Genomic DNA, 15,116 nt, shown 5'->3' on the forward strand with positions numbered 1-15,116 from the left:
AGTTGAGCATCTTCAGCCCATTAGTCGCCTGACGGGGACGTCGAGGCGGACAACTTCAGTTCTCGGGGCTCAGGAGACGGAGGTCACGGAGGCGGAGTTAGAGAGCGCCGAGGCGGAACTGGAGATGGTGAAGATTCAGTTCTCGGGGATGATGGCCAGAGACGGGGACCGGACGCCGGCGATCATATAGAGTAGGTATTAATTATATACTCCAGAGCCCGTCTAGGACCGCTTTAATGTATTTGTAATGAAATTCGTCATGTTTATATGAAATTCAGTATGTTTATATAAAATTCAGGCATGTTTATATGAATTCCGAACTTGTTTGAATGCATTTCGTTCAGTTAGTTTGAGTTGCTGTGAAAATGTACGCGGCTACGGTCGAATTGTTTTGTCCCACATCCATATCCGCAGATGGATGAGGAAGAATTTTTATTAATTGCCATTGAAGATGCCCTAGCTAAGACAGCGAGGGGTTGAATTGTTGTGTCCGACATCCATGTACATGGAAGGCGAGGCGGGGAGGAGAAGTGCATGGGTGAGACCGTGAGAGCCTCGAGCGTACGTGTGGGCGTATACGGATGCGCGTACGCGCCAGCTTGAAAACGAGAGAAACCAGCTGGGCCTGCAACTAACGCGCTCTCCTCGCCTCGACACGCCATTCCTTTTATCACATCGTCCTTTGCCACTTTGCGTGGAGGCGGGCCATGGACCGCAGTCACTGTCCACTCGCCTAGATGGTGGATTGATGCTGACGCTGTCCTTTTTTTTTTCTGGCCGGAGATGTTGCGCGAACTCTAACACGGTTTATCAAAACGTACTGTACCTCACTAAATATCCGTTGTTTGTGGACAACGATATAGGTGGAGACCGTCCAACCAACAGAGGCACCAAAACCCCGCCCCATTTCAAACGGCTCTTAAAAAATAGATGAAATTCATGCATGCTAACCGGGCGGTATTTGTTAAATTTTGATACGCAGCAATCAAAATGGAATGAAATCTTTAATTCATTATGCTTCGTGATTACAGAGCTCTCTCATACAATTGAAGTGTTCGATTTCGAATTTTGAATCATGATTTTGGCCGGTTAGCGGTTTCGTAAGGAGTTCTCTGTTTTGACTTGGTCAGTGATTTCTTAAGGAGTTCTCTATTCTGACCGCGTTTAAAAAGTTCTCTCATTTGATTGAGGTGTCCTACTTTGGATTTGGTTTATAAATTTGACAGGGTCAATGATTTCTGAAATTAATCAACAGCAACTAGTCTATAAATATGTATCAATCTCAAGCACCCTCCCATCACCTAGCAAAGAATAAGCGTCAACATGCGACACTGTAAAAAACGGTATAGTACAAGCCACCATCATCGCAAAAGACCCTTCCCACGCGTGTGGATTGATTAGCAGAAAATACAGGATCACACATACATCCATCGTCATCCGCGTCTTCACCGCCGTCCTTCAAAATGGCGGAAGGCCCACCAGGAATCAAATTTTTAGGCATGGCAAATTATGTTTTTCGAGCGTGGCAAGCATGGCAAATCCGTCTAAGTTTATTGTTTTGTTAGAAAATTGTCATGCTCGGCAACTAAATTTGTCATCGTTGCCTCAATATAAATTGCCATGACAAACATTTTATTTTTCATGTGTATTTCTCGAAATCGGGGCTGCGGGGACCCAAGTAAGGTTCGAACTCTGGGGTGCGCTCGTTGAACTTCGCTACGCCCTACCTAGCTGCTCTCGACCTCACGGCGGCGCTCTGGGCGTGCTCGAGCCAAGGAAGAAGGACAAAAAACACGGCAGTTTACCTAGGTTCGGGCCACCTTGCGGTGTAAAAATCTACTCATGCTTTGTGGTTGGATAGCCTTGCGAGGGAGGATGAGTAAGAGAGTACACGGTGTTTTCTTGCTCCCGGGGGTCCGATCCCTTTCTATGGTGGTGCTCTGCCTATCTTATACTGACCCGATCCTCTTCCCCCAAAACACAAGGCGGGAAGGGTGCCCACAACAGCCAATTTAGAAGGGGAACATGAGTACAGCTTATCTTGGCAAAAATGGTCTTCGTCTCCTAAAGCTCCCTGCCATGACGTGCCGGTGGGCTCGACGATGCCCTCTGTCTTGACGAGCCTGTTGTCTTGGTCTTCTAGCACCGAAATGGCAATCTTTGGGATTGTCCTAGAACCCGCGAGCTGGTCTTGCCTCCTTAGCACCAAAGAGGAAAGATTCACCATCCGCACCTGCTGGCATGGCTCCTGGCGACGCCTGTCCCGGCTCGCGTCACCCATGTGCAGCGCAAGGCGGGTTTGGTGAGCCTAGACATATCCTCCCCGCGAGGGACCTCGGGAGGCAGCTTCTGGAGGCTACCCTGCGTGAGGCCCTCGAGGAGCCCTTGGTGATGCCCGCCTGGCACGCGCCTCGCGAGGGTCTTACTTGTGAAGCCTTGAAGGTGGGCCGCGTTGGGCCTACGGCGTGCGCCGCGTCCTGGGCCGCAGGCAGACGAGCCTGGGTACCCCTAGTCCCACGGGCCCAACAATATTAATCTTACGTCAGATTTTTAGCATTTCCAAAAAATATTTCTCATTTGTGTAGGAATACTAATTTGGTATTGTGATTGTTGATAGTTTACTATATAAAAATTGGTCAAACTTTAAATCATTCGATTTGGGGTAAAACTCATTTCCCTTTTCCAAGCACGGAGGCAACACCAAAGCAAAAACGGTTATGTGTTTTCCTCCAAGAAGCGTTATCCCTTATTTGTGTGGTAACCGTAGCTCCACATTGCTCACCCCATGCCCATGGAAAGCTTTCATTAACAGAATGGTGTAGTAGTAAAAGCCACGTGGTATGAACGCACAACTCCTCCCAGCCTCCAAGGTTGAAAATAGTGCACACAAAATTTTCCTATGTTGCAAGTAGACACCCATCTTGTCTTTCCTTTCACAAGTATATGCTACAGAAAATCCAAAATGACGCAAAAATTTCCTTGCGGGATTGCGATCTAGCACTGCAATATGACCGGAGAGCAAGTGGTATTACTCTATGAAAGGAAAAGACCAGCTCAAATTTCCTTCATACAGTACCACAGAAGGAGTAGCTAATTCCATGCAGCCAAACAAAACGACCGTTCAGGAAGGAAAGAAAAGGAAAACCTTGCGCGCCTGTGCTCGGATCCTACCCTCCCCTGTCCGTGAACGCCGCGCCATGCCCTACCTCGGAACGGCAACCCTGGGCGGAGGGCCCGTGCGCCGCGTCCACAGCCACAGCCGCGCCCAGCTACTCTGGTGCTGGTCCATAGCCCATGCTCCACCCCCACCCCCATGTTACGACCTACTCGTCCGCTCGCAACAGCCATACGGCAGCAGCAATAACTCCATCGGCCCCAGCCGCTCGCCGCCTATTAATACCCCGGATGCCCAGCTCCATGGCCGCAAACCAACAGCTGCTACTCCAGCATCCATCTCTCATCTTCTTCCTCTTGCAACGAAACGAGCGTCTAGGTTAACAGCTAGCTAAAGATTCGGACGATGGCCGTTCTTGTGGCGAGGCAGGGGCGCGAGCTGCAGCGGTACAGCGCGAGCACCGGCGGGCGCATCGTGGTGGGGTGCATCCCGTACCGGGTGCGCGCAGGCGGCGACGGCGACGGCGAGGGCGAGCTGGAGGTGCTGGTCATCAGCTCGCAGAAGGGGCACGGCATGATGTTCCCCAAGGGCGGGTGGGAGCTGGACGAGTCCATGGACGACGCGGCCCGGCGCGAGGCCCTGGAGGAGGCCGGCGTCCGCGGCGAGATGGGCAAGGTGCTCGGCTGCTGGCACTACCAGAGCCGCCGCTACCAGACCACCTACGAGGGCATCATGTACCCGCTCCGCGTCACCGACGAGCTCCAGCAGTGGCCCGAGATGGCCTCCCGCAAGCGCACCTGGGTGAGCACAGCTTCTTGCCCCCTTCATTTCTTGACGCAGAGTCAAATTAAGAACCAAGAACATGCCCTCTAAACGTGTGATTTCCGATTGATTTGAGCAGGCCACGGTGCAGCAGGTCATGGAGGGATGCCAGCACTGCTGGATGCGGGAGGCGCTCGAGGAGCTCGTCGCCCGGCACGCCAAGCCGCAGTCCGCCCTGTGAACAGCCAAGCGGGCTGGCGGGGTGACTGGAGCTCGAGCGCGCGCGACTCTCGCGAGAAGAGGCCGGGAGCGAGCACCAACGTCCGTCCGTCCGTCGTCCTCGTCGTCTCTCTCTCCTTTCCTCGGTGCAGCGGCAGGCCTGCCGGCGTGTCCGGTGTCGTACGACGACCGGACCGGAGCATATATTTGGCCGCCCTTGCCGGAGAGACGGGCTGGGATCCACGATGGCACGCGCGCGTCGACGCTTTCCTGAGGAGGCGCAGAGTCGTCGTCGGCGCGGCAAATAATGGGGACGAACTTAGAAATGTGTGAGGTAGAGATCGGAAGCGAACGGGGCAGGAAAAAATGACAAAACAGTGCCGAACGAACATGTTCACGATTCTTTCTTTAGGCTCTGGGAGTAAAAGATCAATCAAATTGTAAATTAAATTAAGTAGCCGCGTCTTTGTGGCACGCTCAATCAATCAAATGAGGACTAGTAATACTTACTGTACAATCTCCGTCTGGAATTACCTGTCGTCGAAATGAGCTAGTGGAGTACTATTCTGTCACCACACAAGTTCCTGCAAAAGTAAAAGAAAAAAATCTACCGCTATATCTGTTTGATCAGAAACAAAAGTTGCGCGCGCCATTAGACTTGCTCTTGGACAGCAACATCGATGTCGAGCGCACGCTAATTCCTCTCCGCGCGTTCTCGGCCGTTCTCGGCTGGCCGGAGCATCTGTCCTGTCCTGCTGCGATGTTCCTATTCCCTTGCATTATCACCGCAACCGAGAGAGAAAGCTAAGCAAAGCATTGATTCTGTTCCGCTGGCGCGGCAGCTACTACCGAGTGGAGTACGTGGTGGTGGAAGGAAGCTGCTACAGGCAGCGAGTGCTGGATATGCTCGCACGTCCAAGGGATCGAATCCCCACCCGTTTCAAGATACGGCTCCGCCAGCAGCATCCCCTTTACGGCTGGACCGCCCTCGCCGGAGAAGGCGACGGTACACGTCTGTAGTACTAGACTACTAGTACGTGGAGAGGCTCCGTCCGGCCGGGTGTGTGCGAAAACATGACACGCCGAAATGAAAAAGGTTTTGCAATCACTGCCTATGCCTGTCACGTAGATGTAGGGTGTCGTGCCGTGCCGTTTTCTCACGCAGATAAGAGCTGACGTGGAAATGCGGGAGGCCATGCCCCATGTGACGTGCCCTGCCCCTTTGGTTTGTAGAAATTTCATAGGAATTCTAAAGGATAGGATTTTTATAGGATTTTTTTCTTTAAAGATCTTTGGTTCATAAGAATGGATTCATATTCTTACATAGAATTGATTCCTATCCTTCACATTTCATAGGAAAATAAAAATGAGCCTAGACTCAATGAAAAAAATCATTTGATGGCAACCAAATGACATCTTGTTTCCTATTTCTACTCATAAGATTTAAGATACCTGTCATCTCATTTTCTACAAGATTCTTATTTCTATGACAATCCTATCTTATGAACCAAAAGAGCGCTAAAGTTTCATTGCTTCAATCAGTACGAAACGAAATTTGGGGGGAGCCGGGCGGTACAGACACTGCCGCTGGACGGCGACGTGCGGAAGGCGACGCGCGCCCAGTCACGGCGTGGCCCCGCGCCGCTCGCTCGACCGCATCCGCCGATTATATTGCGGAGACCCGCTTGACTTTGGACAGTAGGATTTGTCGCCCCCTCGCTTGCTCCCATGGCGGGCAGTAGTAGTAGTAAAAATTATCGTTGCGGCTGGTCGGCATCACGGCGCGTTAGTAGGAGCGCTATAGTACAACACTCACCCCCATTGATTGGCAGATGATGATGAGGGTGGGATTAATCTGAGCCCGTGCAGTCGTGGCGGTCCACGTACGCTTGGCTCGTTGGGTGCCGCGGGACAAAAACGGCTGACGAGTCATCCATTGGCGTAGAGTAATTCATAAACAACTTGACGACGACAGTGAAAGAGACGAAGGAGAAAGTGGACCCGGCCCGGCCCGGCCCGCGATGGGGACGGAGGGTGGCGCCCGCCCGCCCGCCCGTCGTTTCGTTTGTTTTATCGGCACTTGTGCGGCACGCCGGTGATTGTTAATCACGGCGGTGCAGTGCTTTTGCTTCCGCCCGCCGTTTCGCTCCTAGATTTTCTTTGCACCGGTGACGGCACCGGTGTCTTTTGTGGCCTCCGCCTTTCACCTTTGCGGTGGTAGATCGGTGTGGGGGACGGGACGAATCCGTTGCGTCGCCGACGCTGACGGCTCAACGCAGTGAAAGATTCTCGGTAGATCGTTGTACAGTGACTCTGATAAGTCTGATTGAGTTTGTGGAGGACATCGATCCAAGTTTACCGTTCGCCGGGACCTTTCAGATGCACGCTCGCTCGGGCAGCTTCCTCCTCCGCCATCGCCGAGGCCTGACCGAGCCTCAAGCTGCATGCCGGCGAGGGACCGAGCGCCGGTTCAAGGAGCAGAATCGTTCAAGTTGGGGCAGCTCGACCCGATCAATGTGTGGCTCGGAGCCATTCGGAGGGACTGACGCAGGACGGGCCTAGTCTAGTGGCAACTTGACAAATTCAACAGTACAATAAGCTTATGAGACGACGTGCTCACCGCGAGCGGGTCGGGTTATCGTCGTCGCCGGCGACCGCGCGCGGTTGGTGGGCGTCTGGGCGAGCAGGACTGCAGGAAGGAGCCCCCGGCTGGACCGAGCACGCCGGCAGTCCATTGTTGGACTGGTTTCTTCGTATTTTTAACGGATCTTGGACCAGTTTGTTGGGCGCCTCATCTTAAAAAAGTTTGTTCGGCATCTATGCTTGAGCCAGGAGGAAGTTGAAGTAGCACTATTTCAGATGTACCCCACTGAGGCGCCCGGTCCGGACGGCTTTCCGGCGCACTTTTTTCAGCATCATTGGGATACGTGTGGTGGTGATGTGATGTAGGGTGGAAACCCTAAGGACCAATCTTTCACGAAAGGAGCGGATTCTGCGAAGAACACAAAAAACACGAGGGGGAAAACGAGGGGAATCACGAGGGAAAACACGAGAAAAACACTAAAACCAACAAAATATGGTCACACATGTGCTAGATCCATGAACACAAAAGGAGATACATGATCCACGATCAACAAATGACGATACAAAGGATAGCCGGTTCTTCTCCGTAAGGAGGTCTTGAATCCACAAGGGGATCTTCCCGTAAAGGGATCTTGAATCCAAGATGGATCTTCTACGAAGAGGGGCCGCGGTATCTCTCAAGGAGTAGATCCGATATGGATGAGCGAAGCTCTATCTCACAAATGAGCTAACACAACGCTAACCCTAACCAGGAGAAGGTGGAGGAGTATGTATAGTCTAGGTCCACGAAGGGGTAAGTGGGAGAGGGATACATGGGCCTCGGGCCCGATCTCTGTACGCAGACAGGTACCGGACGTCCGCTGGGGACCGGTCGTCCGGTGGCTCGTGGGCTTCCGGATGTCCGGTAGTCGCCGGACTTCCGCTCACTTTGGCTCGGTTGAGGTGGCACCGGACGTCCGGTAGCTGGCGGTCGTCCGGTCGCCGGTCGTCTCGTGTCGTCGGTCTTCCGCTGAATTGGCTCGGGTGTAGATGTATCGGTCGTCCGGTGGGGACCGGATGTCCGCTCGCTGGGAGTGGCCGGTTGTCCGGTGTCGTCCGGACGTCCGCTCGCTGGAGCTTCATCGGCAACTCTTCTTCTTGCGTCTTCGTTTTCACGCTTCCCTCGTGGATGGTGTAGTTGTACACTTGCGTTCACACTCCTCGTCGTCGTTCGTAGCATTCCGACAATACCTATGCATACACACGAGTGGAGTGTCAAGTAGTATACCATCCTTAAAGGGGTCAAGTGAACACGCGTAAAGGAGATGATTCACCTTTGTGTATGTGAAGTGGATGTCGAACGTGTCACTTGCCAAACGGACTCTTGACATGGTGATGCCCGTAGGATGCTCCGCATCATTTCCCCTCCCTTGGGAAAGATCTGACCTCGGATCAAAAACCAAATCACCATGGGAAAGAGATGGCTTCGCCGTGTAGAAGTGGACGTTCACCAAGTTCTTGTCATCTTGAAGCTCGAAATGGGCACTCTTCAATGTCGCACCGTCTTGTGATTCCTTCAAAAGGAGTAAGGACAACAAACACTTGGAAAAACAAATGTGGTTAACGTTAGTGCAAAACCAAGCATTCAAGAGGTTATTCACCAAACAAGTGTCGTCATCATGCAAAGCATATGGTGTGACAAAGGATGTGGAAGATCGCTTGTAGGACTTGATGAGGGCTTTGATCTCATCCATTTGAGCTTGCATCTTGGCGTCGGTGGAGTTGTTCGTGGCATCGAACTCGTCATTGTTGTTGTAGACCAAAGATGAAATGTCTTGCCTATCCATCACAAGACTCGAGCAAATATGAGTAGGAGACAGAGAAGAACTATACCAAATGTACCTTGACCGAAGTTGAAGATGGATCAATGATCACTCAACGATGTAACAAAGAAATAGCACAGTTGGTACCGATCTTGTCAATTTCTCACACCTACACAAATAAGGCTTATGGTGGAGCTCGGTGAGGATAGTGGCACAAAAATTTAATGCAAAATGTTAGCAAGAGTCAATAATATTGAAAGAGATTCACAAATTCGCAAGTGAAACAAGTAGACCAATAGCAATATGTGGTACACGGAAACACACACACGGATAGATAAATGGGGTCGTGCAACCAAGGAATGAGCACAAAATGTGGAATCCACGGAAAACGCTCGTGTTGCACAACTCAAGAGAGACGCTAGCACGATTGCTCAATAGGAGGATACGACACTTGTGCACAACCTATGATATGCAAAATGTATGAACTTGCTATCCCAAGTATGCTATATATGTATGGTGTTCCGGTGGTATGATCCAAGATGATCGGATATGACAATCTTATATGCAATGTGGTATGATGCTATGGCACTTGCTTACAAGCTTATTTGCTCTTTCTCTTTTGCTTAAAAGCTTTTTTTTGTGTATGATCACTTTTGCACAATGCACAAAGCAAGATAGCAATTGTATATATGCAAGAACAAACTTGTGGCACAAGGGATGATCTGATACCAATATGATATGGTATGTATGCAATGGAAGGTGTAGATCACTAATGTGCACAAGTAAGGTTGCCGGCAATACTCAAATGGCTAGTCTCGATAGGCAAGTGACGCAAAATAGCCTAGGGGTTAATGCTACCTCTTGAGCACTGCGTTGGTTTTCCCCGAAGAGGAAGGGATGATGCAGCAATGTAGCATAAGTATTTCCCACAGTTTTTGAGAACCAAGGTATCAATCCAGTAGGAGGCTACGCGCGAGTCCCTCGTACCCGCACAAAACAAATAAATCCTCGCAACCAACGCGATAAGGGGTTGTCAATCCCTACACGGCCACTTACGAGAGTGAGATCTGATAGATATGATAAGATAATATTTTTGATATTTTTATGATAAAGATGCAAAGTAAAATAAAAGCAAAGTAAAAAAGCAAAAGAAATAACTAAGTATTGGAAGATTAATATGATGAAGATAGACCCTGGGGCCCTAGGTTTCACTAGTGGCTTCTCTCAAGAGCATAAGTATTCTACGGTGGATGAACGAATTGCTGGAAATATGCCCTAGAGGCAATAATAAATTAGTTATTATTATTATTATATTTCATTGTTCATGATAATCGTTTATTATCCATGCTAGAATTGTATTGATAGGAAACTCAGATACATGTGTGGATACATAGACAACACCATGTCCCTAGTAAGCCTCTAGTTGACTAGCTCGTTGATTAATAGATGATTACGGTTTCCTGACCATGGACATTGAATGTCGTTGATAACGGGATCACATCATTAGGAGAATGATGTGATGGACAAGACCCAATCCTAAGCCTAGCACAAGATCGTGTAGTTCGTTTGCTAAAGCTTTTCTAATGTCAAGTATCATTTCCTTAGACCATGAGATTGTGCAACTCCCGGATACCGTAGGAGTGCTTTGGATGTGCCAAACGTCACAACGTAACTGGGTGGCTATAAAGGTACACTACAGGTATCTCCAAAAGTGTCTGTTGGGTTGGCATGAATCGAGACTGGGATTTGTCACTCCGTGTAAACGGAGAGGTATCTCTGGGCCCACTCGGTAGGACATCATCATAATGTGCACAATGTGATCAAGGAGTTGATCACAGGATGATGTGTTATGGAACGAGTAAAGAGACTTGCCGGTAACGAGATTGAACAAGGTATCGGGATACCAACGATCGAATCTCAGGCAAGTATCGTACCGCTAGACAAAGGGAATTGTATACGGGATTGATTAAATCCTTGACATCGTGGTTCATCCGATGAGATCATCGAGGAGCATGTGGGAGCCAACATGGGTATCCAGATCCCGCTGTTGGTTATTGACCGGAGAGTTGTCTCGGCCATGTCTGCATGACTCCCGAGCCCGTAGGGTCTACACACTTAAGGTTCGATGACGCTAGGGTTATAGGGAAAGTATGTACGCGGTTACCGAATGTTGTTCGAAGTCCCGGATGAGATCCTGGACGTCACGAGGAGTTCCGGAATGGTCCGGAGGTAAAGATTGATATATATGAAGTATGGTTTTGGCCACCGGAAGTGTTCCGGGCATCACCGGTAGTGTACCGGGACCACCGGAGGGGTCCGGGGGTCCACCAGGTGGGGACACCAGCCCCGGAGGCCTACATGGGCCAATAGTGGGAAGGGACCAACCCCTAGGTGGGCTGGGGCGCCTCCCACCAAGGCCCAAGGCGCCTCCAAGAGGGGAAGAGGGCAAACCCTAGGGCAGATGGGCCCTAAGGCCCACCCTAGGTGCGCCTTCCCCTCTCCCCCTTGTGGCCGCCACCCTAGATGGGATCTAGGGCTGCCGCACCCCTTGGGGTGGGAACCCTAGGTGGGGGCGCAGCCCTCCCTCTCCCCTATATATAGCGGAGGCAAAGGGGCAGCCCAACATACGATCCAATCTCCCTGTTGGCGCAGCCCTACCCCTCTTCCTCCTCGTCTCTCGTAGTGCTTGACGAAGCCCTGCTGGAGTCCCGCGCTCCTCCACCACCACCATGCTGTCGTGCTGCTGCTGGACGGAGTCTTCCCCAACCTCTCCTTCTCCCCTTGCTGGATCAAGGCGTGGGAGACGTCACCGGGCTGCACGTGTGTTGAACGCAGAGGTGCCGTCCGTTCGGCACTAGGATCGTCGGTGATTTGGATCACGACGAGTACGACTCCATCAACCCCGTTCACTTGAACGCTTCCGCTTAGCAATCTACAAGGGTATGTAGATGCACTCTCCTTCCCCTCGTTGCTTGATTACTCCATAGATTGATCTTGGTGATGCGTAGAAAATTTTGAATTTCTGCTACGTTCCCCAACAGTGGCATCATGAGCTAGGTCTATGCGTAGTTTCTATGCACGAGTAGAACACAAAGCAGTTGTGGGCGTCGATTTTGTCAATTTACTTGTCGTTACTAGTCTTATCTTGATTCGGCGGCATCGTGGATGAAGCGGCCCGGACCGACCTTACACGTACTCTTACGTGAGACTGGTTCCACCGACTGACATGCACTAGTTGCATAAGGTGGCTAGCGGGTGTCTGTTTCTCCCACTTTAGTCGGATCGGATTCGATGAAAAGGGTCCTTATGAAGGGTAAATAGAAATTGGCATATCACGTTGTGGTTTTCGCGTAGGTAAGAAACGTTCTTGCTAGAAACCTATAGCAGCCACGTAAAAACTTTCAACAATAATCAGAGGACGTCTAACTTGTTTTTGCAGCATATGCCTTGTGATGTGATATGGCCAAAAGGATGTGATGAATGATATATGTGATGTATGAGATTGATCATGTTCTTGTAATAGGAATCACGACTTGCATGTCGATGAGTATGACAACCGGCAGGAGTCATAGGAGTTGTCTTAATTTATTTATGACCTGCGTGTCAACATAAACGTCATGTAATTACTTTACTTTATTGCTAAAGCGTTAGCCATAGTAGTAGAAGTAATAGATGACGAGACAACTTCAAGAAGACATGATGATGGAGATCATGGTGTAATGCCGATGACAACGATGATCATGGAGCCCCAAAGATGGAGATCAAAAGGAGAAAAATGATATTGGCCATATCATGTCACTATTTGATTGCATGTGATGTTTATCATGTTTTACATCTTATTTTCTTAGAACGACGGTAGCTTAAATAAGATAATCCCTCACTAAAATTTCAAGAAAAGTGTTCCTCCTAACTGTGCGCCGTTGCGAAGGTTCGTCGTTTCGAAGCACCACATGATGATCGGGTGTGATAGATTCTAACGTTCGAATACAATGGGTGTAAGCCTGATTTACACACGCAATACACTTAGGTTGACTTGACGAGCCTAGCATGTACAGACATGGCCTCGGAACACGGAAGACCGAAAGGTTGAGCATGAGTCGTATAGAAGATATGATCAACATGAAGATGTTCACCGATGTTGACTAGTCCGTCTCACGTGATGATCGGACACGACCTAGTTGACTCGGATCATGTTTCACTTAGATGACTAGAGGGATGTCTATCTGAGTGGGAGTTCATTAAATGAACTCAATTATCATGAACATAGTCTAAATTGTCTTTGCAAATATGTTGTAGATAAATAGCTCACGTTGTAGCTCCCTGTTTCAATACGTTCCTAGAGAAAGATTAAGTTGAAAGATATTGTAAGCAATGATGCGGACTAGGTCCGTAGTCCGAGGAGTGTCCTCACTGCTACATAGAAGGCTTATATCTTTGATGCACCGCTCGATGTGCAAACCCCTACAACGTCATCTGTGGATGTTGTGAACACCTGACAGACACATCCTGATGACTACTTGATAGTTTAGTGCACCATACTTTACGGCTTAGAATCGGGATTCGAATGACGTTTTGAACGCCATAGAACATATGAGATGTTCCAAGAGCTGAAATTGGTATTTCAGGCTCATGCCCGTGTTGAGAGGTGTGAGACCTCTGGCAAGTTCTTTAGCCAACAAGATGGAGGAGAATAGCTCAACTAGTGAGCATGTGCTCAGAATGTCTGGGTGCTACAATCACTTAAAGCAGTGGGAGTTAAACTTTCAGATAAGATAGTGATTGATAGAATTCTCTAGCCACTATCACTAAGCTACTAGATCTTCGTGATGAACTATGACATGCAAGGGATGGAGTTGATCCCGGAGCTGTTCGCGGTGCTTAAGACCGCAAAAGGTAGAAATCAAGAAGGAGCATCAAGTGTTGATGGTTTAACAAGACCACTGGTTTCAAGAAGGGCAAGGGCTAGAAGGGAAACTTCATGGATGGCAAACCAGTTGCCGCTCCAGTGAAGGAACCCAAGGTTGAACCCAAACCCAAGACTAAGTGCTTCTATTGTAAGGGGAACGGTCACTGGTAGCGGAATTACCCCAAATGCATGGTAGATAAGAAGGCTGGCAACTTCAACAAAGTATATACGTGTTATTAATGTGTACCTCACTAGTACTCCTGGTAGCACCTGGGTATTGGATACCAGTTCAGTTGCTATTAATGGTGACTTGAAGCAAAAGCTACGGACTAAACGGAGACTAGCTAAGGGCGAGGTGACGATGTGTGTTGGAAGTGTTTTCAAAGTTGATGAGATCACCATCGCACACTCCATCTGCCTTCGGGATTAGTATTGAACCTAGATAAATGTTATCAGGTGTCTACGTTGAGCATGAATATGATTAGATCATGTTCATTGCAATACGGTTATTCATTTAAGTTAGGGAATAATGGTTATTCTGATTACATGAATAATACCTTTCATGGTCATGCACCCTATGTGAATGGTTCATTGAATCTCGGTCATGGTAATACACATGTTCACGCCAAAAGATGTAGAGTTAATAATGATAGTACCACTTTCTTATGGCACTGCCGCTTAGGTCATATTGGCGTAAGATGCATGAAGAAACTCCATGTCGATGGATGTTTGGAGTCACTTGATTTTGAATCACTTGACACATGCGAGCCATGCCTCATGGGCATGATGACTAAGACCCCGTTATCAGGTACAATGAAACGGGCAAGTGACTTGTTGGAAATCATACATGCCGATGCGTGTGATCCAATGAGAATTGAACGTGCGGTGGATATCGCTATTTTCTCATCTTCACTGACGATTTGAGTAGATATAGGTATATTTACTTAATGAAGCACAAGTCTGAAACGTTTGAAAAGTTCAAGCGATTTCAGAGTGAAGTTAAGAATCATCGTAACAAGAAGATCAAATTCCTGTGATCTGATCAATGAGAATTTCTGAGTTATGAGTTTGGCAAACACTTAAGACATTGTGGAATTGTTTCACAGTTGAAGCCACCTGGAACACCACAGGGTAATGGTGTGTCCGGACGTCGTAATCGAACCTTATGAGATATGGTGCGATCTATGATGTCTCTTACCGATCTACCATTTTCATTTTGAGGTTACGCGTTAAAGACAGCTGCATTCACTTTAGATAGGACACCATCTAAGTCCGTTGAGACGACATCGTGTGAACATTGGTTTGGCAAGAAACCAAAGTTGTCGTTTCGTAATGTTTGGGGCTGCGATGCTTAAGGCTTCAGCCGGAGAAGCTCGAACCCAAAGCGGACAAACACATCTTCATAGGATACCCAAAGGTGACAGTTGGGTATACCTTCTATCTCAGATCCGAGTGCAAATTGTTTGTCGCTAAGAACGGGTCCTTTCTCGAGAAGGAGTTTCTCTCGAAAGAATTGAGTGCGAGGAAGATAGAACTTGATGAGGTTGTCGAACATTTATTTCAACCAGAGAGTGATGCAACACAGAAAGATGTTTTCTGTGGAGCCTACATCTGTTGAATAGGAAGTTAATGATAGTGATCATGAAGCTTCGGATCAAGTTGCTATCGAACCCCGTAGGTCGACAAGGATATGTACTACTCCTGAATGGTATGGTAATCCTGTCTTAGA

At 48.9% G+C, this 15,116-nt stretch overlaps 1 protein-coding gene across 1 annotated transcript; it reads left to right on the top strand.

Moving 5' to 3' along the window:
* Positions 1 to 3,404: 3,404 nt before the first annotated feature.
* On the top strand, positions 3,405 to 4,610 carry LOC125514528 (nudix hydrolase 17, mitochondrial-like). Its single transcript, XM_048679866.1, has 2 exons — positions 3,405 to 3,916; positions 4,017 to 4,610. Exons 1-2 carry the CDS (start codon positions 3,521 to 3,523, stop codon positions 4,116 to 4,118), a joined length of 498 nt encoding a protein of 165 aa, XP_048535823.1. The 5' UTR covers positions 3,405 to 3,520; the 3' UTR covers positions 4,119 to 4,610.
* The last annotated feature ends 10,506 nt before the right edge of the window (positions 4,611 to 15,116 follow it).

The sequence above is a fragment of the Triticum urartu genome, chromosome 6 (assembly GCF_003073215.2).
Source record: "Triticum urartu cultivar G1812 chromosome 6, Tu2.1, whole genome shotgun sequence".
In the NCBI taxonomy this organism is placed as follows: domain Eukaryota; kingdom Viridiplantae; phylum Streptophyta; class Magnoliopsida; order Poales; family Poaceae; genus Triticum; species Triticum urartu.